Raw genomic sequence first — 24519 nt, 5'->3', positions numbered from 1 at the left:
AAGAAACCTGTTGAACAAAACCAACTCCTTATTTTGACATTGGTACGGCTGACAGTGAGGATAAAGTATCACTCCCAATGAAGAGAAAGATAAACTTTATAGAAAAGGATGATCTGTGGATTGCAAGTGCGGAAGTAACCTTTATAAAAAATGATAACCTCTTAAATTAAAATGTACAGAATCACAAAAGCATATTTTTGTCTGAATTAAACATACTGAAAATACAAATACTAGTGTTTCATCAACAATTAGATGTTCCCTTATCACGTTTCGGATTGTAATGCTGTGAACTGGGAAGATCCTTCTGAAGGAAACTGCCATTCCACAACATGCCCTTACATGAAGAATAACGTCACAGAGATGATTCTGGAATTGAGTAACTTCTTCATTGCAAGAAGAATGCTTGCAAAAGAGGTAATACATTTAAAAAGTAATATTTATCATTTCTGTTGAATCTTCAGTCCGTGATATCAAAATGTTTAATAGGTATCTCCTACCTCACAACCCTCATGAGATATAATTAATAATGACCTTATAGATTGGAAGTCTGAAGCATCTGGAAGATTAAGTAAATTTCCCAAGATCACATACAAATTTCTTGTTATGACAGCAAGAGATTACCAGAGCCAAGATTATTCCCAAACCACCGTACTTCCCTTCTCTAATAGCATATTACCAGATACGTGGTTTGCAGGGTAAGGAAGAAGGAAAGACAGAGAAAGGAAATATCTGCAGGACTTTTCTATAAACTGAATTAATAAATTGAGCCCATCTTTATATAATTCTCCCTGTCCACTAATGTCAGGCTACTTTATAAGAGCAAGTTTTTATGAATATGGTTATTTTACAGATGGGAAACTGAAATTAAAAGTGATTTGACAAAGCTCGTACAACAGATAAATTTGCAGAGCCGGGAAAAGGAACAGAATCTCCCAGCTCCCGTGAGACAGGAATGACTTATAAATGAGCTGGCATTCACCCTGTTTCATTTGGCAGTGTAGTACAGGGCAGAGGGAATGGTGTTCTTTCCATCGGGAACGTTTCGATGATGCCACTTTAATAGAAGAATGGAAAGGAACACTGGACTCAGGGCATTCCATAAGGTATAAGAGCAACTGTTTGAACTCAGCAGTTGGATTAAGAAAGCTGGAAAAGAACAACAATAGAAGTAGTATCTCATCAATATCTTCTGAGGAAAATCAATTTGAAATGTTGATGGAGAAAGTGTAGGTTTGAGGAATAAACGCTGAAAAGCAGTGTCAGAAACACCATGACAAAGGCTTGGAGAACTATGAAGACTGTGTGGAAAGAAAATCAAACTCGCTGAAATGTAAATGAGCACCTAATTTTTGCCTATAAGGACCAGCCTGTCTTTCTTCCTTTACATTGCTGGCCAAGCAATGAAGCTCTTGAATTTCCTCGTTACAAAGGCAGGTTTATTACAAAGTTACAAGTTTGCGAGCATGGACCACTTCAAATGAGGTAGAATGAATTATCTGCCATTTTTGACTTCATAAACAGAGCTATGTGAGAAAACTAGAACTGAACTTGTGAAATAGCCAAAGAATCTGCTGCTTTATGGGGTTTTTATATGGAAACAGGATCTTAAATTGGATTGCAGCAGTTGTTCCAGTGACTAGGCTGGAGCAGCTCTGTGAAATTGCTCTATTTTCACTACACAGCCAGTAGAGAAGATGTATTTTCCTCACATAGGCCTGAACAGAGATACCTCAGTATGCCACATATTTGGTGGCGCTTACATTCAGAGGTATTGGATCACTAGCTAGCCTATGGAAATATGTTTTTCAGTAAAATATTATGATAATATTTCAGAGATACGCAGACTGGAGTGGTAGAAGAAAGTATCAATGTTGATATGATGAAATCTTGAAGACTGTGAGATAAGTCCCTAGGACTGTAAGAAGAGATTTAAAGCTACATCTGTAGTTATCTACAGTTCTCCCAGATTTGGAATAACTGCTGATAATCTAGTTCTTATAAATTAGGTACAAAAAAAAAGGTCTCATCTGATTTCATTAACATTAAAGGGAGTTTCACTGTGGGTGACATTAGGGACAGAACTGGGCCCGGGTTTACTTAAAATATAAACTCAACAAAGTATTTTCATACAGAGTTCAATAACAAAGAGAATAAGTTAATGGGAAGAAAATTTAAGCAAGGAATATTAATATTTTAAGGGAAACGTAGGTATGTGTCAGGAGAAGGAAAACATTGAAAGGCAGAGAGAAAAAGAGGAAAGGCAGGATTCTGACCAGCCAAGGAGGGAGCAGATGGTCACATATTACTACTCTGTTAGAACATTCTCTGTTTAAAATAACTTTTGAGTTCCTGAATAATTAACTCACCTTCTGCTATTCCTGGTCTGCAAAATTTGTTGCTATCAAGAAATTGTTATGTGTGCATCCGGACTGTTTGCATTTTGTTTGTAAACTGCCTCCCAAAGCACAGCATCTATCACCTAATTCTTATGAAGATTAGTGTTTTGTATTTACAGTGAGCTACTGTTCAAGGAGCAGCTAATAAAACTATTCCAGAACTCTTGTAGTACAAGAAGACGACATTGCTGTGGTAGCTCCTGGTATCCTTAGATCCTCTTTTTCTCATCGCTGTTCTTGCACTGTTGGTAGTTAAATTCTGATGCTTCTATGTGACCTTAGATAGCACCGTATTTTAATGACTTGTTGGTCCCAAGTAGAAACCAACCACAAAATCTGGGGTTCTTGTTGTAAAATATAAGATCAGGAACTGAGATTGTTGATGTTTGGTTGTACTGGGTAACATTCTAGGTACTAAACAATGAAGACATAAATACCTTTGTTCTATAAATTATTTTGATAGTGATTATGCAAACTGAAAATGCTGGGAGCACTGGTTTTGTCTGAAGGCTGTTTTGCTCCGTATTTAGATTGACATAACAGAGAACAGAATTTAGTTCATAATAAGGGTGACTTCATTTCACCTTGTGGCATCCTGAGAGACATACGAGAAAAGATGCACTGAATGATGTTCAATAGCCTTAAGTTGACCAAGCAGTGGGGAAAATCTCAGAATCAAATAGGTGTTTTCCCATCACTTCATTTACATTTGGGCTAGTTCTGACAGGTATTCCAGTTAATTTCAGATGCTGTGTTGTGTCCTGAGTCATTTTCAATCACTACATTTTCTGGTGGAGAATACAGTGCAGTATGGGAGTATAGCTGGACAACTTCCAGTTCTGTATGTGAGTACCATGGATTTCACATGGATTTCACGGATTTCAAGAAGGAAGAAAGTTGTTATGAGGCCTGTCTACTCTACCTAGGCATTTAAATGAAGTATCTATGATCTTCATATTTAAGAAAAAAAAACCAACAACAATCTGCCTTGTTAATGTTTAAGACACTGGTTTGTTTAGAGAGAGATCATTACACTTTAATTGTCAAAGGAAACATAGACTTTGGCCTGCAAATCACTGTGTCAACCCCAGTATTTTTCTTGGCATGTCAACTGCAAGTTCTATATCCATGAATGAACTATTATGACACACAGTCAAAAATTAGTTTTCTATATATGAGTTGTGAGCACCTCATGCCAGCGGTGTATATTCCATAATGTGTGTCCCAGCGACGTGTGTACTATACACCTGTAGCTTCTGAGCAGTCTATATATACTGGTGCACTGTATGTCAAGTCATGTATGTTTACTCCATGGTGACAGAAAACTGTCTGTTACTGGGTCAAATTTGATCCAGATGTTTTCACCGCCATTGATTAAGATAACTCCAAAAGATTAGCAGTAGCTATGTTTTAGTAAATATGTTGCAGAGGAAACAGTTAACTTCTACTTAGGCTTACAATGACAATTTTTTTTCTCAGATTGCCGCAGTCAGTTTCATATGTAAGATTAAAAAGTCATCATAATAATTTTGCTCAGACTTCCTGTATGTGCATATGACTTCCTCATTGTAAGTCCTCTCTCCTTTTCTCTCTTCTCCTTCCTATGTCTGTCTTCAAATCAGCATTTATTCATATGTCCACTCATCCTCTTACCTGTTTAGAAGTAGACCGTGTCGAAAATACTATCAGAATATGTTGACACTGGAAGTTGAAAGTCTGGGGAGCTAAGATTGTTTACATAGAGGAATAATGATGAAAATAATAGCATTTCACAAGGGAACTATTGCGCCTTTCCTCTATGAAGGCTAGCAAGGTTGTTCTTGAAATAACCTTATGTAGAAAACGTACTTGTGCTGTGGCTCCAAAGTTACTATGTCAAATTTGAAAGCCAAATTCTAACGTTTAAGTATGAAATGGAAAAGTGGTCCCGTTTGAAGTGTGAATCTCAGTGCATTCTAAACTGTGTTGTCACTACAGAAACTTGCATAGCATTTATATAATGTACATTTCAGGTGCATACTTGGCACTGTGTTCCACTCAGTCTTGTCTGTATCACATTTGATCTAACCTCCATTTTTTTGTTTTTCTTAACCATTGTACTGGATGTTGCACATTGCTAGTCTACTATCAATTCTTTTTGAAGTGATAGGAAGAAACTAAGGACTGAAATAATAAAAGGTAGGACGTGTTTCATATGGATAATGTATCTATCAACGCATGCTCTTCTACTACCAGCTGATGTTAGATTATTCTTTGGTACAAACTGATTTTATCAAGGATTGCACAACCAACCTTGGCTTCAAAATCTCACAACTGTTTTTCAGCCCTTCCCACTGGTACATATGCAAATGCACATGCAAGATTTGTTGTGTGGTGTCTGGAAAACCCTCAGCTTAACTCCATATGTAGAATTACTCCTAAACTTAGGAGGAATCTTGTAACTTCAAGAGTACATGTGAACTTTCAGAAGATTTTACTGGAGATATAACTTCTGCTTAGGGGAATGTTCTCCAATTTTTCTATCAAGTGGCAGCACTTTTAAGTATAGAGGACACCTTAACAGAATTGGTCTTCTCATCTCAGGCTAGTTTGTATAACATGGTGACACAAAAACTGGACTTAAATTGCTGCTCATTATTAAAACAAACAAACAACAAACTTAAGGTCAGATAAAACTTCTGTAAGATAACTAAATGCATATAGAAATCTGCTCATCAGCTCACCATCCACTCCACCCCAGTGTATTTTTAGGAAATTTGAGGGCTTTTTTCTTAATTTCTTTTCTGACAAAGAAATTGAATGAGCAAAAGAAAACTGTTGTGCCCAGGGGCATCCATATTTTGCTGAGCAGAACAAAACTAGGAGTTCATTTAAATCTGTACTGTTAGTCACATAGTGCATGGCTAGAGCTCATCATAGTTAAATACATCAGCATGCTGATGAAATGCTCTCATTTAAGTACCACTCATCACAGCACTTAATAGTCCATCAGAACAGCATAATATGAGTATAGGAATACAATAAATAATGAGGTATGTCTGTATCCTGATTGGCTAGAAATGAACATCTGCTACTCAGAGAATTTGCTTACAGTGCAATTATTGAGAAATAGCCAGGCGTTAATTGTGCAAATCAAGTTTTCCCAGCAGATCAGAGTACAAAGCAAAGAATGTAAATAAAAAATAAGGGTCAGCTTGGTGTGCTTTTCAGCAATCAGGTTAAAACAATTCTTTCAGCATAATTATACATAATGTGCTTTGGCTAGAACAATTTAATTAAGTGGATATACACCGTGAAAGAAAAAAATAAGCATGTTATTTGACTGGAGCACTCTTATGGAAAGTGATAACATGATACCATTAGGAAACTTAACAAGACAATCTGCATCCATGTTCTCAGAGAAGCAGAAGCTTGAACATCTGTTTCCTACTATTGAATTCACGAAAGGGGCTTCTCTGTGCAGGGAATAAGAGAACAAACAACAGTTGGAGAAGGTTATCTCTGACATTTAACAAAATGTTGAAATGTCACGAAAATGAAATAAGGTGAGAATGAAATGACTGAAATGCAGGTGTGCTAAGAGTTATCCTGGCAAATGAAACACAGACATACAAGAACGAGCAAAAACCTCTACCCATCACTCTTATAAAAGTGTAATGTAAGAATGATTAATTTATGAACAGCATACTTTTTTTGTGGTTCAAAATAGACTGCAAGGTGGCATTATATAACTTTGCAGAAATGTGTAGTACAGCAGAGTTCCCCAGGGTACAAAGCTGAAATTATGTTCCTGTAGCCAGAAGAGAAAAAAAGAATCCAGCATGTGACAATTAAAAAAGTGCTATTAAGTTTTAAAAAGTCCTTGAGACGGCTAGTCAAATTAAAGAAAATGAGAGTTTTATCTTGGATGTGAAATTTTCCCTTCTCCCCCCCCTTTTTTTTTCCCCCCACAATCAAGAGTCTTGGAAAGGGAGTAATAGTAATAAAAGAGAAACGGACCCAAGCACCAACTCGCTGCCAAGGGCTGTAATACAATGTCTCAGCATTTCAAGGGTAAACCAGTGTGAACTGCGTTTGCCGCCCCTCTGAAAAAAAGTAAGTCTTAAACTTCCGTTCAGCCTGTGCGGAGTGCTGAAATCTAGGAAATCGGCTTCGGAGAGGAAAAAAAAAAGAAAAGAAAAAAAAAAAAAGGCCGGGTTTCCCAAAGCGAGCCCCGAGCGGAGCGGACAGAAGTATGAAGAGCGGCAGCGCGGCTGCTGCGGGTCTGCTCAGCTCAGCTCGGCTCGGCTCAGCTCAGCTTTGGGGGACGGCGGCGGCTGCCGGGGGCGGGGGGTCAGCGCCGCGGCGGCGGCCGGTGAGTGCGGCCCCAGGGGGGCGGAGGGAGCCCTGTCTGTCTGTCTGTCTGTCTGTCTGTCTGTCTATCTATCTATCTATCTATCTATCTATCTATCTATCTATCTATCTATCTATCTATCTATCTATCTATCGTATCTGCCCTGCCTGCCCCAGCGGAGCTCGCTACCGGCCCCGCAGCCCGGACTCCTTTAAATTGAGGGGCGTTTCGTGCGTCTCGCCGGCTGCCTTCAAGTGTAAAGAGAAAGGGGCCGGGGAGCGGAGCGGGAAGGTGGGCTTTGCCCTGCGGCTTTTCGCTAAGGAGTAGGTGCTTTTGTTTGATTTCCCCGTGTCCAGGGGCGGCCGTGGGTGAGCCCGCCGGGGAAGCGGCAGCGCTCGGTAGCGGCACCACGGGACGGGGGCGGCTGCAGGCGCTGAGCAGCGGGGACTTCATTCTGGTTGTGAGTTTTTGTGTGTTTGGTTCGTGGTTTGTTTTTTGTTTCTCCCGCTCTCCGTGTGGAGTTTGAAAGCACCGCAGAGGCGGAATGAGGGCGTGCGTGGGTGTACGGTGCGAATCCACGAGCGGTTCACCCGGGGCTTGCTGGCGGACCGCCCCGGGCATCCCGCGGAGGGGCCGGGGGGGCCGCGGCGGGTTTGCTTGGTCCTGCCCCCGAGGGGCAGAGCTGGGAGCAGCTTCCAGCACTCATGGCAAAGCCATTAGCTCAGCCTTACTGTGGAGGGGCCCCGAGCAGGACAAACGCATCCCTGCGCAGCGCGGAGCCGGGCTCCGCGGCGGGTGAGAGCGGGGGCGACAGCTGCGGGGCGCTCGGAGCGGTGCGGGCAAAACGCGGGGGAGGGGGATTCCCCTTGCGGGGCGGTGTGCGCGTTTCCAGCCCGTCTTTCGGGTCGTTCCTACTCGCTGTGCGCTCCCCACTCAACCCGCCCCAACCTCTGGCTTATTTTTCATGCCTCTTCGCGTAGCCCCGGGTTGGTGGTGGTGCAGGAGGGGGAGCAGGGGACGGGTTTTGGAGGTTTAGAGCACTCATGGGAAATGCGAACGGCTGCAGCGGAGGCTGCGGCAAGTTTGGGGTGGGAGGCGACCAAGCGCTGCCGCAGGGCGGGTGGTTTTGCCGAGGCGCTCCCGTCCTGCCCCCTCCGCTGCCCCAAAGGTCAGGCGGGATGAGATACCTCTCACCTCCATCCTTCCAGGTTCTTGCTTTTCTCTTCGGGCTCTAGATTCAAATCTCAGGAGGGCAGAGCTTGACTTGAAGAGGGCTCTGCTTTTTCAGTAGTGCTTTACTTGCAAGAAATTGAGGTTGCTGTTTGCCTTATCTAGGGTCGCTGTCAGCATCCTCTTCCTATGGTGTGTGTCAGCTGAGCCTGTGGGCTCTGTGTGCTCCTAGGGGAGAAGGGCTCTTGGGGTACAAGGCAGGATGCATGGCAGGCTCCCCAGTGCACTTCCAGCACACTTCTGACATGACTTTGAAATTTAAAATGAACAAAAAAAAGAGTATTCCTCAGTTTCCGTGTACATTAAATTATGAATGGTTTCTTCACTGTGGAGTAGATGCTGTGCCAAATGTAATGGTTTTATGATGGTTTTGTGATGTGGATTGTGATTTAATAGGAAATTAGCTGACATTCCTAAATTCATATCATATGGTACCATAGGCCATCTGCTCAGCATTATACTGTGGTACCCTGGTTGGAACTGCAACCAAACCAAACCTAGATGGAGCTGCTGAGGAAGAGTCTATCTTCAGGTCTCTAGCTCTTACTGACTCTAGGCTACTACTAACTTATTTGGTCAATTTTTTTATTTTACCCACAGTCTTATTTAAATTATCACACTTACTATCCAAAGCACCTCCTTGGCTCCACTTTACGCCTCTCAGTTAAGCTTCACGCTAGTTTCAGGGCAGGATTTGGAAATCGAACTTAATACCTGAAAGCAAAGTTGATGGTTGGGAGTCAGCTTGTAATACTGTCCGTATAATGTGCTTGCAGCAAGAGACACGCTTATACTCCTTGTAAGATGTGATATGTCAGTTTAAGTATGTATTTCCTTTTCTAGTTGGTGGAGGTTGAAACTTCTTTTGTACGAATTTTTAATGGCTATTTTGCTTAGACAAGCACAAAAACCATACAGTAAGAGCCAGGCAAAGAGAAGTCCACTTGAAAGTTTTTGGACCATGTTAGGAATTGGGCTTAGTTTCCAGAAGTTATAATTTTATGAGCAAATAGATATTGAACATTCCTAAAGTTTTGGTTTGGTCAATGTGAGAAGGACCTTTTGCTTTCCTTTTGGTAGGGGAGACATTATCAAGGCAACGAAATTGCTTCTGCTAGGCATAGTCCTGAAAATGTGTGGGCCTCCAATGATTAGCTCAGATATTTACGTGTGGTTAACTTCGTTTAGGTCTGGCCTCAGACCAAGGGCTTTACAGGTCTAAGGTGTCCGTAAGCTTTTGTGCCAGGTTCTCTATCCTCTGCTCAAAGTATTGCAGACATTCATAACAAGTATATTCATAATGTAAAGGACAAAGGCTTCTTGTGATTAAAGTTTAGTTTATCAGTGGAGATCACATTTTGATGTAAGCCCTTAAAAATTCTAATTGATTAATGAGTTTCAGATGGTGGTTCCCCTCCAGTGCCCCTCCCCCTGCTCCTAACATGTACAGAATGCTCCAAGTTAATCTGGGAAAGCTCCAGAAACCTTGGGCTAAATTGGTTGTGGTATAGTTTATACGGATAATAAAATAACTAGAAAAATTGAATTTCCTTACAAAATATGCTTGCTGCATTTGTGAACTTATGTTTTATCTGCCTGTTTATGGTAATGCAGAACCTAAGATTACAGATATCTATTTCAGATGATGCAGATGAGAATGATCTGTTTCTTAGAGAAGGGAAGGCTCTGTAATAGCTCTTGAAGAGGAGTTATGAGTTAGATGTAGTAGCAGAATAACTTCAAAAATGATTGTGTTTGTTTTTTCCTATGTGAAAGGGCAAAAGGAGAGTGATTACTGTTCTGTAGTAAACTGGAAATTGCAGGTGGCAAAGGCTGCCTGAGTAACGTGTCTCAGTGAGTGGTAGGTCTATATTTTTTCCTACTGCTTTTTTTTTGGTCCATTTTGAGGATTTAAAGTGGAAAAGCTTTCACAGTTTTGCTTGGGGAAATTATTCCACTGTCTTGCAGATCTCACCACAGGGGACAGTTTCCTGACAGTCAAAACATAAATTATAGAAGTTGATAGTTACATCTGTGGCTCTCAATGAAGACATTGACATATATTTCCCCCCCCCCTTGCTGCATATATGTGTATGTATACATAGATGTATCTATATGGGTGAGGAAGTGGAAAAAAAAGAGCAGCCTTTAGTCTATAAACTAATCATACACTCTCCAAATCTGAAAACTATGCCAACACTGAGGCAGGAAAACTGAAATCAGTTTTGGAAATGTGAATGTATTTATGCTTGGACATGCTATGCGTGTGAAACTGGCACTTGCTTATGTGAAAGTGGTGATTTGAAGTATGGGTCCCAAATTGTGGGTAGCCTCATTTCTGCTTGCACAAATGTGCATTTTGTTGCTGCAACTTAATCTGTTTATGAACACTGAATCTTTTATTTAAGCCTCTTTTACACCCAGCTCACAGTTGCAGTAAGTGAATGCTTCACTCAGCCCACTTAAACTCCAGTAAAATTTCAAACTGTTCTTTTCCATCTGCTTGAGGTGATTAGAACTAGCAGGGAGATCCAGCAGAGACCCTTGCCAGATACTCATGAGCTCTGTTCTGGCTTTTGATCCTCTGTCTCCTCTCTTTCCAGGATGGCTGCTTTCCAATAGCATTACCTTCTCTCTGAGACAGCAGGAGATTGTCTGCAGTTACAGCCGATACCCCTCTGTCAAAGCCAATGTGCAGTCTAGTGCTCAAGTTCCAGTTCCTTCAGAGAAAGCTCTTGCTGCTCTTGTCTAAGCTGCTGTCTGCTCTCTCTCTGCTGTCAAGAGTAAAGCTGTTGCACAGTTGCGTGCAGGATGTTTTGTGTCTTGTACAACTGCTAGCTAATGTGCTTCCTCAGTCGCGTTACAGCAGACTTCATTTCACAAGTTTAAAGTCTGTGTGTTTAATTCTATGATGATTTTATGACAGAGAATCTATGAACCCAGTGTCCAAGGCAGAGTTATGTCATCTTCTGCTCCAGTTGTTCCAGCTGTGTGGAGCAGCTAGGCCACTGAATTGGCACATGTGCAGATCTTCAGCCCTGGATGACTCTTTTTTGGCTGCCAACTGAGCAGGGTCAGTCAAATATTATTAGTTAATTACTAATAGCTTTCCTGCAAGGTGATAGTAGTGGAGTGGGCCAAAACAGATGTGTCTTGCCTTGATGTCACAATCAAGCTGGTGTGGTACAAAGGGGACATCATATAGCAGACACCTTTGCATCAGAGATTATTCAGTTGATCTCTAAATACAGTTCTGTGTTTGCTTTGTAGTTTTTTCTCTCCATAGACACTTTTAAATTTTTTTTTAATTCCTTTCTAACTGAATACAAATACCAAGATAAAATACTTGTTTTGCTGGATACTTATTTCCATGCTAATTCTTAAGCCAAGTCATAAAGAACAAATGACTCGGCAACACTTCATCTCTGACCTGGAAGGATTATACCTAGATTCAAGTTAAAAGGAGTAGTTGAAACCTCCTTTTTTTTTGAGAACTAATGCATATGTTGTAATTAGGAATAAGGCTGCAGCGACAAAGAAGCTGGTGTAATGCAGAGAGGACTGCATAGCCAGCAGCTGCTCTATCTGAGCCATTATACTTATGTGCTGGGTAATTTGGAATGAAAACTTGCTGGTTGAGCATGTGTATTTTCTGTGTATGTATATCTATGCATACACGCGCACTTTTTTACTGTATAGAATACATTTTTTCCTTCTGATTATACTTGATTTTGGTTGAAGAGTACTATTAATCTCAATTTTACAGGTAAGGAAAGTGGTTGGAATAGGAAATAGGATTGAATCCAGGGATCTGCAACTTTGAGTGCCTAGTTGTGCAGCCGGTTTTACTTTCTGGATACAACTGTCTTTCCCTCTTCTGTGTTTTGAATACAGAGAGTATCATTCTTAAACCCTTTTGTTCTGCCAGTTAACTCCATCAAAAGCCAGTGGAGTTACAGAAGATTACTTGTTTGATTCTCACTGCTTTCACCTGATGATCACTGACAACAATCACCAGATAGTGTAAGTTACACTGCTGGCAAAACACAAATAGTGAGCTACAATAGGCAGAAAACTAAATGTACTACTGTAAAGCAAAATAAAACCTTCACTGTTTGGTAGGGAGAAGTATAACCTTTCAGTGTGTTGAATCTGTTACATGTCATTAGGTGTACTGTAAACTATCCCACACTGAATTCTTCAGCTAGACAATAAGTCTAAGAATTTGAGATGTCATCCTCTTATTGAGAGAGGTGGAAAAAAAGGTTGTGCTGCATAAATATGACCTGTAACAAAACAGAATGAAAAGTAGTTAAAGACCTTTCCTTGTCTGCCTTCAAAATAGCAGGGGGAAGAAGTTGCTTTTTGAGGAACAAAGCATTTAGAGGTAAGTTTTGAAAATGCTTCTGCATATCTCATGTCAGCCTCAACAGTTTACAGAGAAGTGTAACATTCTATGAAATATTTCACATGTTTGTGTTCCCTACTTTTAAAGACCTGTATATCATGATTCGATGTTGCTATTAGAAAGTGGTGAGATTAGGAAGATTTTTGGGCTACTTTGTTCATACCTTATGTCTGCCAAAATGAAAAGATGAAGCGGTTGTTGGAGCCAAAGAAGCTTGTCTCAGCTGGGGTGATGGATCCTTGAATGCTACTGTCTACTTCTGTGACAAGTTACCCCATTTCTCTGACCAAATTCTTCACTGCTAAATTGTTAATAAACTTTTCTCCAGCTCACCAGAAAATAAATACATTAAGATATTTTAAGGAGGTGAGTTGGTGGTATTTGAGTGAAGAATAAAAAGCCTGGCTTTAACTACAAGTAGAATCCTCAAAGGGGTCTTGAAGGAACTCAGGACCCAACTGCTGTCACCTTTGCCTGACTTAGTTCAGCTTCTTCACAGATCCCAGCTAGTACGGGATGAAGTTTTAATAATTAATGTACAGACTATTACAATTGTTGAATTAAATGAACAATTTGAAGTAAATGAACACTGCAATGGAGCTTAGGTACTTCAGCACTGAAGTATCGTGGAGGCTTAAGTTCAACTCCAAGTTCAGTAGCAATCAGTGTTTGCATAAAGAATAATTAGGAGCCTCATAGCTTCTGATGCTTGTAGTTTGATAAGCGACCCACAGTATCACTCATGGAATTTGTGGTGGGAGCTACAGGTAATAGATTGCGATCTGCTCCTTGAAGGCTGTTTTGTGTAGTGTTGTTTTATTCTTATTATTTTTATTTTTTAAAAATCCAAGGTAGGAATTTTGTTGCTTTGGCTCTAACAAGGAAGTATTTTTACTGAAGTATAGGGCAGGTTTTCAGAAAAATGGAGGGGAAGGGGAAAATTAATTCCTTTTAGAAATGAAGTTAAAGAAAGAGAGAAGGTAAGGTTGGATTGTACTTGATTCAACTGTGATTCTTCTCAGTGGAGACTCTTCATCAGTAATAAATGTCTCGTTCCACAATCTTCACTTTGCATGCCTGCTTCACAAACTAACCCGTACATTTTTGTTAATTCAGGGCTACTATTTCAAGCAGACCTAGTTCCAATATAGAGATGCCTGAATAATTTTCAGTTTCTAGAGATTTTGTCACAGGTCTTTCTGCCTTTCCTCATCTTTCCCAGTTTCCTGTTCTGAGAACCTGCGTCCTATTAAAACTACCTGAAACTCAGAATACTCCTCTTGTTTCTGGTGCTTCTCTCTTGTTACTACCAAACTCATGCATCCTCCAAAATCCAAGCTCTTTATTCTCCAATTTTTCTTCCTGCAGTGAGTCTCAAAATTTCATCAAGACCTTCACACAGCCTGGTTACTGAGTTTTATGAAACAAAAGAGGTAGGTCAGTGTGAAATATATTTAAAGACAGCCCTGGATTTTAGAGCCAAACTGAAGTAATATCTCAAATCCCTGAATTCTCTGCTCTGTGACTGCACAGAGATCAGCTTGGGCCATAAACAGGCTGCAGGACTTGTTTCACAGACTGATGGGGAGACCCAAACTGCCTCCGTGTAGCTGCTCCAGAAGCCTTCCTTCTTTTCTTTAGTCTCAAAGAAACCCAACATTCAGATCTTAGAATTACTTCAGCCCCACCAGTAGCAGGAGCCTGTATTGTATCTGGCGTATTATAAAGTTGTTGGTTATTAAGTAGCTCCAAGTTTCATAGGGCACTTCATATGCATGGTCTTGGAAATGAAAGGGTAGGTGGACCTTTCCTGAGATGAAAGAAAAGGATGTTATCTCCATAGTTTTCCTGTTAACGCAGCCGAGCTCGGTTGGTGTGCCACATATTATGCCCCTAGCACGGCAGACTCCGCTTGGGGTCTCAGGATGAATATTGCTGTGCACATCCTTGAAGTATGAAATTACAGAATAGTTCAGGTTGGAAGGGACCTCCAGGGTGATCTATCATAACCTTCTCCTTAAATCATGTATGAACTGTGACATTTTTTCCAGTGAAGAGGTGCAGTGTCTAACTGGGTCCTTTAGTACGGTAGTGCTTATTTTTTCAGGTATGTTTTTCCAATCTGTATGTCAAAAGAAACAAACTGCAGGGTTTTGTTCCAGAATATTTAGATATATAGGTGGCAAAACTGATGGCAAAAAATATGTATTTTACTGTGCTTTATCAGTGAATTGTATATAGAATCATAGGATAGTTTGGGTCAAATGGACCTTCAAAGCTCCCCCAGCGCCACCCCTGCCATGAGCAGGGACATCTTCACCAGCTCAGGTTGCTCAGAGCCCCGTCCAGCCTGGCCTGGGATGTCTCCAGGGATGGTTCATTCACCACCTCTCTGGCCAACCTGGGCCAGGCTCTCACCACCCTAATTGTAAAAAATGTCTTCCTTATGTCCAGCCTGAATCTCCCCTCTATTAGTTTAAAACTGTACCCCTTGTCCTATGACAGGCCCTGCTAGGAAGTCTGTCCCCATCTTTATTACAGGCCCCTTTTAAATACAGAAAGGCCACAATAAGGTCTCTCTGGAGCCTTTTCTTCTCCAGGCTGAACAACCCCAACTCTCTGAACTTGAGTATTCTATGTTGAACTCTATGATGTGAACATTCAGGAATGAGAAATTGTTTTGTTTCTTTTTACCGATATCATTTCAGAAGTGATTTAAGAGAATAAACTAATTATCACCTTATCAATGGAGTTTATAGACTCCAGAAATCAGTAAAAAAAATTACTTTAAGGCTTTTTTTTTTTTCTTCTGGAAAGAAAGTATATGAGAGAGGTGTTTATACCTGATTTTCCCCATATAATCTTTGAAGACAAGTTGGTTGCAATTATCAGTCTTGCCTCTGTCTCAGTCTGTCAAAAATGTAGCAGTGATTTAAAGCACTAAATTGTGTGGTTCTGAGTGACTTAGAGCAATTTTAAATATACAGTCGTTGTAACTCTTTAGCTGTTGGTATCATCTAGTGTGAAGGAATTTGAGTGTGACATTCCAGATTGATTTTTGCAGAGCTAACAGCCTAATTCTTCTCCCTCCGCCCCCTGCACCCCATCCCAAATGTACAGGTATGATGTGGATTTAATCAACAAGGAAACCATAAATTCAAGCTGATATTTTTACACAGTTTTCAGAACAGAGCTGTGCTTAAATTCCATACTGTAGTCTCCCTTAAACTCCTCTACTTTCAGAGGAACTTTGATACATAATGATATTATCTTTTTGTTCAAAAAATGTAAAAATCGACTCATAATACAGAAATGTGTGTTTATACAAAGAGAGACAGTATTTTTAAATGTATATTCCACCCCCCCAACTGAAAAAAGGTCTAATTTCAATAAGAAGTCTATTTGTAGTAAAAGCTGTTCCTGTCTCAAAGGCAAGCCAAACCTCAGGATTTGGGCTGAGGTACTCTCAACAAGAACTTAAGCATATGTTTTTGCAAACAAGGTGTTTAGTTACCCAGGATATGGTCAAAAAATGTTGGATTATTTTAATGTAAGCATTAAAATATCCAGAAAAGCATTTCATATGTTTGGAAATGTTGCTTACAGCACAGTTTTATGGGAAGGCAATTACTTTTTACATTCAGTAAACATTTTTTTTTTTTTTGGGGGGGCAAAGGAATTGTTTTTAGTATTCTTGTTATTCTGGGCCACAATGGAATAGTAGAACAAATTATTCTTTTTGCTGGTTGTTTAAAAAGTCACTGTTACCTCTTACTTGACTTCAGAGGTATGCCAAGGACAGAAAGAAACGGTGTTTGCAGTGTATCAAAGGCTGAAACCAGCTGACATGTGTACCCATTGTTGACGTGGACCAGCCAGTTGACAATATGCAAAGACCTGTTCCTTATGGACCTCACACCCCCAGTTAATGTCTAGTGCCACCTATTTAAGACCTGGTGACTTGCTGGTTGGTGGGACTGGGCTTTCAGCAGGCTACAGCCTGCCATGCAAGAAAACAGCTCATTGCTATGAGCTTCAGGGTCCAGATCTGATTTTCTTTTCAGAGAGAAAAATAACCTCATCTCCTTCGCACACTTACGCCACAAGTTGGGGAATTAGTCCTTCAGGAGCAGAGATACAGGTCCAGGGGGCCTAACATCTCTGGCTGCTGCAAGAGTCAGAACACATAACTAATATTTAACACAGGACATATTGTTTCACCTGAAACTAAAGTTTTGCTAAGTTGTCACTTAAGCGGAGGAGTATTTGTGTAGAAGGTGGAAATGGGAACTGTGGGTGACCAGCACTAGTTGTTGTGTTGCTTTCTGAAAAAATAATGCTATTCAGTAAATATATCTAGTGTGTTTTGTTTTGCTTTTAATTATTCTAAAGCTTTGGAATAGACTGTTTCAGTTTGGGAACTGCAGTTGTTAATTGTTAATAAGTTTGCTGTACTGGTGTTACTCAGTTGTTCCCGTGTTTTTCTTGGGCCTGATCCAAAAATCTCTGAAGCTTTCAGTTTATTTTGAATGGAGATTGGATCAGGCACTGTAGTAAGTTTTTAGCTTTGTGTAAAATGTTTATTTTGATTCGATCTTAATCGTTCCTTGCAGAATATTTGGTTATGTGTTGGCAACGTGTAGCTTGGTGAGTACAAATGAAATTGACGTTTATCTGTATGATTTAATCCCTTGCAATATGATCCATTAACAAAACAAAGCTTCAATCATCGGTGTTGTATTCATGTGTTAGATCCACATCTGTTTGTCTGACATCTGGTTTCTTAGAATCATAGTTGCTGTCGTTATCTTCCACAATTCTAGAAAGAGAACCTGATAACTTGATTTGGTATAATGAAGTAATGAAGTACTGTTTTTTTTTAAATATTTTTAATAAAACAGGTACAACAAGTGGATAAGCAATGTGCACTGCCCTGAGCCCGAAGGCACGTGGGCCTGGCCTCTCTGATATGCACCAGTACAGCCAGTGGCTTGCGAGTAGACATGAGGCCAACCTGTTGCCGATGAAAGAGGATTTAGCCCTGTGGCTCACGAACCTGCTGGGTAAGATACAAAAGGATTAAATGAAGATACTGAGTGGTAAGAAAACCCTGTGTGCTATTATATGGGACCTCAGTCCTTCACACTCTTTTGCATTTCACAAATACAGGTAGTTATGATGAGATTGCTACCTCTGCATAGGGCAACTGTAAATGAGGGCAGAAAAACTAATCAATAGTTTGCTTCCACAATGTGTCTATGAGTAGCATAATTGGACCTCATTATTAATTTCATTTATTTGCTCAAATTTCCTTTTAAATGTTCTTTTGCATGTGTTTTCTGTATTAATACTATTAAGCTGAATGGTGCTAATTACTGCCATCAAGTATATCTTCCATTTTTATTGTTAGGCCTCCTAAGAGTATGGGTGTATTGACTGTCTTGAAGGGAAGGAGCCATTAAACAATTGTCTGCTGACCGAGCAGTGCAGTGATTGATGGTTGTCACCCAAGGCAATGCATGTTAAGACCTGGGGAAGCTGGTGCATGGAGGGGTCTGACCAGTGGCCCCAGCTGGGACCTGCGGATCTGCTGATTGCAGCCGCACGTCTTGGTGTGCGAAGCCAAAACATGTTGGTGATGAAAGAGGATGCAAACCAAAAGACAAGAAAAAATAACAAACAGGTACACGTGAAGAAGAGCAAATGAGAGTATGTCCCTGGTAGGAAAGAGAGAGAGATTTCTTTGGGATTTATGACTCATTCAGGAAGGTGGAATTTAGATACTAGGAGCCAGGAAATAGTATGTTGTTTGCTGAGAGCATTCAGAGGAAAATGGCTTTTGTATGATCTCTGTATTTCAAAAGGATTCTACCAAAGAAATCTGTGGCTAAGAAAATACTTCATTCTAAGGGAAACATGCCAGTATATCCTGTCATTAAACAAAGAGGAGAAAATATTTTAAAGGAGACGATGTTTACATGAAACTTCTGCTGATATTATTTTGGAGGAAAATTAGGATGATAATTCAAAAATTTGTTGTGTGTGGGGAGGGTTATTTATTAATTTTTATTTTTTCCTGAAATTCTACTCTGGGGAGACATAGGCAGTATCTTGCCTTGGCCAATGCTGTAGCTGAACCTTCTCTGTGATATCCTACAATAATAAAGTGTATCTGATGCTTTTCATCTGCATGTTCTACGTTCCTCTATTGCCCCATTTTTTAAGAGGAAGGGAAGTATTACTGTGTTACGAGAGCTGTAGTTGATAGAATGCAAGGACATGATATTTTGCAGGTAGGTGATACCCATTTTAGAGTTGGAATACTTATGAAACCACAACTGCAAGAGTGCCACTCGCTTTAGATTACATCTTTGTGTGGTACTTCCATTTAAATTAATCAGTTTTGAATATAAAACTGTCTAGACAATACCAGAACAAAATCCAGAAATCCTGATTCTTCATTCCAATTACCACAAGACAGCAGTCCAAAAGACTGTTTTTTGAATCAGAAGCAGCTTGTTCCATGAAGGATTTAATATATTGTTTGAATGTTTTAAACAATGAAGTTTTAGTGAGCCACTCTAAAACAAATAGAAGCTTGTTTGCAGTTCATAACAGAGTTCTAACAGTGACAAGTTTAGGAATGAGGTCACTTTTTTAGCAGGAAAGTAGCAACCAGCAGGAGATTCTGAAATGCCAACTATAATTAATAATCTGATTTATTTTTTTTTTTTAGGCACACCAAATTCTGCACTGCAGAATTAAATCAGCACAACCTTCTTTTAATTAAGCAGCATACACAGTTCATTTGCTTAATGCATTCCCTCACACTGTCTCACATCAAGCTCTTTTTTTTCTCAGAGTTGGTTCTGAAAAGCTGAAATTATAGTGATTTGTTAAACTGCTTTGAATTCCTGTATAGACATTGTTATTCAAATTAATAATTCAATTAAAATTCACATTCAAAATAAATAAAGTGTAACTGAATTAAAGTAATTAGTATTCAAATAAATATATTAACTCAGAATTCAAATTTGGTTTAATTACTGCATAATTAGGTTCACTTTAATGAAAGCAGGGGCATGCGAGTGTGTCACTGCAAGATAAAATAGGTATGAATTTATAGCATGCTATTACCTTCTTGTAAAAACCTGTTTGTGCTCTCATTTTTCAGCATCTAAACCGATAAAAGGATATACAAGCCTGTTTGTTTGTTTGTTTTGTTGTGTGGTGTTGTTTTTTTTTCTCTTTCCTCTATAGGAGCAGTAATGTACTTTGCATTAATGGTCAATAGATTTTTCACATGCATGCCTGTGCGGATAACAGAGCAGAGAATACTCTATATATCTGCACCCTAGCTTGGTCTGTGCTATACCTTGTGTGGCCTCATTCTAAGTGTCTTTTTGCCAGTTTCAATGCAATAGGATTATTTGAGTTATAAAAAGATTATTACGCTTTTCAATTAATTTGAGCCATGTTGGTTCGTGTTTTCTTTCATATATATTCATTCATTTGGACTATGAATCAACAAGAGCACATAATCTTTTTAAATAAATGTAGATTTAAAAAAACCCAGTATAAAGTATTTTAGACAAGAATAGGGCTGAACATCTTTCACATAGTTTGGTCAACAGATGGTGGGTTTGGAAATTTTTGTGTCCTACACAGTGTAACTATGAGTTAAAATAGTGACAGTTTTGCGGTAGCAAAGCCTGGTGTAGACGTTACAAACTGGAAAACATTAGAGCGATATCGCACTCTACAATAAGAACAAAGGTTTTGAGATTAAGTGGAAATCAGGCATAGCTGGGTTTGGCCTTACCTGAGTGACAGACTGGAAGACTAAGACACACGGTGCAGCTGGAAAATAACACTGTAAGAATTTTTAATCCCGAGACTTTGCACATTTTATTCTAATTTAGCATGGACTTTTGTTTTTGCTGATTATTTTTGGAACCATGTCAGAGAAACTCAGAGCTTCTGAGAGAACAGTTTGTCATTACAGCTCCATTGCTGAATAGATTTTAGCTGCCTGTATTCTGGGGGCTGGAAAAAGGACATTGCAGATGAAATCAATGTGTTGGATGGGAATGACGCATACAATATTGTATTCTGTGCTGTATTATAGCATTCTCATAGTGGGACGTAAGCACTGCTGGGGCTGGGGTTTCTATGCTGAAGAAGAAGGCTGGAGCTATGGATGATGTCTCTTATCCTCACTTCACGCTGCTCTGGTGGCTCAATCAAGAGATCTGTGCAGTGGCAAAGTTAAGGAGACGTGTTGACCCAACCATCTTGCAAATCATAATCATCTCTCAAACTTGTTTTTACTAGGTATAGAGCCAACGAAGCACTTGGCAATGCTTTAATTGCTGACACTCTTCAAATCTGGTAGATTGCATATATACTTATTTTAGTGGAATGATCTAGAGGATACAGAAAACTTCTTTCCCCTTAAGCAAACTTCACAGTTGGACACAGAATTAGCACAGTTGGGACACCACAGAATCACATAATGTCTGGGGTTGGAAGTGACCTCTAGAAATCATCCAGTCCAACCCACCTGCTAAAGCAGGTTCACCAGAGCAGATCACACAGGAATGTGTCCAGGCGAGTCTTGAATGTCTCAGGGAAGGAGACTCCACAACCTCTCTGGGCAGCCTGTTCCAGGGCTCTGGCACCCTCAGAGTAAAGAAGTTTCTCCTCATATTCAGAGGGAACCTCCTGTGCTTCACTCTGTGCCTGTTGTCCCTCGTCCTATTGTTGGGCACCACTGAAAAGAGTCTGGTCCATCGTCTTGACACCCACCCTTGAGATATTTATAAACATTGATGAGATCCCCTCTCAGCTTCTCTTCTCCAGGCCACACTAATCTTCAAGGAGAGGCCAAATGGCAATTTGAAAGCAAAGAGGTTTTGCTTGTCTGCTGTCCTCTCCAGTACTGTCTTATTTTCTCTAATATGTCTGCAGAGGGGACAAGGCTGACATGATGAGTGGGCTTCATCACCAGCCTGGAGTTTAAGAATAATACAAAGGGATGGTTTCTCTGTTTCCCCTTTGGCTATTGTGTAGCCTTCTAATCTTTTTTCCCATTCCTGGAGCTCATTTATCAGCAGAGGAGAGTTAGGATATTGTAGCTTGTTTCATCCCACTTCATTTAGTATGTGGGACCACAGAATATATCTGTAAGATGTGCCTCGGGCACATGCCTGGGCTCCAAGGTTACAACACTGAGGCCTCTTCTAACAGAGCTTTCTGGGCTTCAAAAGCTCACAGGGGAGGAGCTGGAGAATGGAGGATGCTGAGGAACTGGACATGTAAATGTTGAATGTTGCATGAGGCATTAGAAGTTGCTTGGGTGCAGAAATGAAGTAGGTTTGGAGAAAAGGAACAGAGAGATGAGGATGATGAGATGAGTTAGGAGAGGCCTTGGGTTGAAGACCTTGGCTTGGAATTTAAAGGTGTATTGAAGGAGGCATAAAGTTGGGGGGCTTAAGGGTGGGAAGTCTTCTGCAAGCAAACTGCCTTTCCTAGATTCCAAATGAAAGCAAAGCTTGATTCAGCTGCATGATCTTGCTCATCTTGCTGTCTATAAGGCTTCTATAGCTGTATCTTTATTTTCAACATCCGCATGTTAAGCTCAAGCTAGCGGGAAATGCAGGTTTTAAATATCTGAATATCAAGACATTTGTGATACTTCTAGTGATTCTGCTGGCACTGATGTAGTTTTTTATTTATTTGAGGGGCTTTATAATTTTCTTTAGTATCAACATGCCTTTGGGGTTGTTTATATGTCCTTTTGCAAGTAAGTGATAATGTCTCAATGTTATCAAAGATATTTTCTTGCTTCTAGGATACAGAGTAGCCTTGTCAGAAAAGAACCAGTTTTGCATGAGTGTAAATCATTGGCCTCTTTTAAAATTGCAATTATTATTTTTATTTCTATTGGGTTTTGTTATCTTGGATTTAAATGCCACCCCGTTTGAGATGGTCAGGAAGAGTTGGTCCCACTGGTACCTCAGTATTGTAGAAGCTCATTCTTCTGCTGTTGTGTTTGAGATTCGCTCAAGTGAAATATTTCTACTTGTAAACTTGTAGTTTTGTGTTACCGCTGAAGCGTACAATTAAGGCAGTTGATCATCTAGCTCTGTGGCTGGAGTTGGTGTCTTAATCTGTTGTCGTTTAAGCGTGGAACAACTCAGTGCAAAAGTAGAGGAGCCAACTCAATTTTGGTGCTTGTTTTCACCTTTGAGTTCCCCCCACCTTCTTCTGAAGGCTCTGCCTTTCTAAGATGCCCCACAGGGAATGCTTTATCTTTGACCTTTTGGCCACACACCCTGGGTTTGGGCTCTTTTTAGTTATTTCTTTATAGACCTCCCAGTCTGGTTATGTTAGGACCCTGGCACTGGGTGGCCTTAGAACTGCCCACAGTTCCGAGTGGTGGGTTTTCAGGTATAAAAATTTGTCTTTTTAAGGGGCATCTGGTGATTGCGGTAAAAGAGGGTAAGTAATGCTTAGAGGTTTGAGAAAGCCTTCATATTCCTGGTTATTTTTTCATACTTTTAGTGTTGTTTTTTTTATTATACTTAATGTTATTACCATTCTATAAAAACATTGCAACTGCTTTCTTGTAATTATAAGGGGAGTTATACATTTTTAATGGAGCTTAATGTTTTTTCCATACAAATATACAGAGCTTTTTTTTTTTTTCCTCAGGCTATGAACATTACTCTCATTTGAATCAATACATTTCAACTGTTAAATATGTCAGAGTGTCTGTTTTAGCAAAGAAATGCCACCTTTTGGAGCCATAAAATACAGCGAATTGAAAGCTGACACCTAATATATTTTTCATTGGATACAGATGTTCAATGCAAAACTCATTCTTTCAGCTTTCATAAAAGGGAACAGAACTTAAATACTCTGGCTTAGCATACAATATGCAGTGACCAAACTGCTAATGCAATTCAGCATTTAAAATAATATAAATGTATTGTAAAGTAGCAGAAGAAGATAGAAGACTTTTTCCATGTCTGTTTAAAGAGAAAATGCCTCTAAATAGTGCTGGTTTTTGTTTGTTTGTTTGAAAATAATATGTCTATAAATCATAAGGCAGAACAGATACATAGAAGGTGATTTTTTTTCTTTTGCCCCTGTGAAAAATTTTGCTTTCAAAACAGAATAAAAATCATAAGTAAGTTAAAAATATTTGAAATAAATTTTTGGAAGAAAATAAGCTTATTATAAAATGCAATACTCTATTAAAAATAAAGCAGTTCCTATAACATAGTAATTTTTCCAGTTTAGCTTTCTAATGGCTTTATACCTTTTGCCAAGAATGCTGATGGGGCAGATAGGAAAATACGTAGGCCAGGATGGCAAAGAAGGCTTCTGAGGTGCCGAGATGCTCAGTTTTTGTGTCTGTGGGCTATGATGGCTTCAGTCCTGGCTTCTGAGCTGGAGGTGCTGCTATAATGTTGTCAATGATGCACAAGCTACCAGTGAATGTCTGCAGTGCTGCCGCTGCTCTTCTGCCCGGGGAAGTCAGTTGTGTACACAGGAGCTATAAAGTGGGCTACGTGGCAGAGAGAATTAAGGGGGTTATAAAAAGGGGGAAAAGCTTCACATTAAACAGATATTTCTAAAGTAGTAATGTGTTAGAAAAACAACAGGTTTAACTTCAACCAAAACCATAAGTCTTTTGTATCTGAAGATGATTTGCTGCAAAGATCTTTAACTTATTCCTTGATTTTAATTGACCAAATTGAAAAGACTCATATTTCTTTGCCCAAAGGATGCTGAAGTATCTAACAGTTTTCAGGCAAGGGCCTACAGAAGTCAACTTTCCTTTAGCATTTTTGTAAACCAGTCCTTTCTAATACTTCTATCCTCAGTGTTAGAAGGGATATTGACTATCAGATTACAATGTACCAGCAATATCTTGCAGAAGTACAATATTAATATTTTATTATCTACTTCATTTTTGTTTCTTTTGAGTATCAGTTTTCCCCTCTCTTCTGAATGAAAAGGTATAAAAATCTTTACTTCTCTTTTGTAAATTTACTTCTCCTAGGTTTATTAAAAAAAATGTTGTGAGCCTGTTCTAAGCAGATTAAGGTTTTCAGTTTCCAGGCATCTCATGGAAAATAAAT

The 24519-nt window shown here is 39.7% G+C and overlaps 1 protein-coding gene across 11 annotated transcripts in view; it reads left to right on the top strand.

The window, feature by feature from the left end:
• Positions 1 to 6509: 6509 nt before the first annotated feature.
• GAS2 (growth arrest specific 2) overlaps positions 6510 to 24519 on the top strand; it is an 89152-nt gene continuing 71142 nt past the window's right edge. The window contains exons 1-5 of one of the 11 annotated variants that reach the window (XM_065065486.1): positions 7272 to 7524; positions 12305 to 12346; positions 13736 to 13800; positions 16981 to 17014; positions 17269 to 17430. In XM_065065486.1, the coding sequence (XP_064921558.1) occupies positions 17289 to 17430 (142 nt within the window). In that variant the 5' untranslated portion in view covers positions 7272 to 7524; positions 12305 to 12346; positions 13736 to 13800; positions 16981 to 17014; positions 17269 to 17288. Of the gene's footprint in view, positions 6751 to 6940; positions 7190 to 7271; positions 7525 to 12304; positions 12347 to 13735; positions 13801 to 16980; positions 17015 to 17268; positions 17431 to 24519 lie in introns of those variants that run through there. The other 10 variants (XM_065065478.1, XM_065065479.1, XM_065065482.1 and 7 more) reach the window with 10 other exon arrangements.

The sequence above is a fragment of the Columba livia genome, chromosome 5 (assembly GCF_036013475.1).
Source record: "Columba livia isolate bColLiv1 breed racing homer chromosome 5, bColLiv1.pat.W.v2, whole genome shotgun sequence".
Taxonomy (NCBI): domain Eukaryota; kingdom Metazoa; phylum Chordata; class Aves; order Columbiformes; family Columbidae; genus Columba; species Columba livia.
This window is presented reverse-complemented; position numbering and strand designations above follow the sequence as displayed.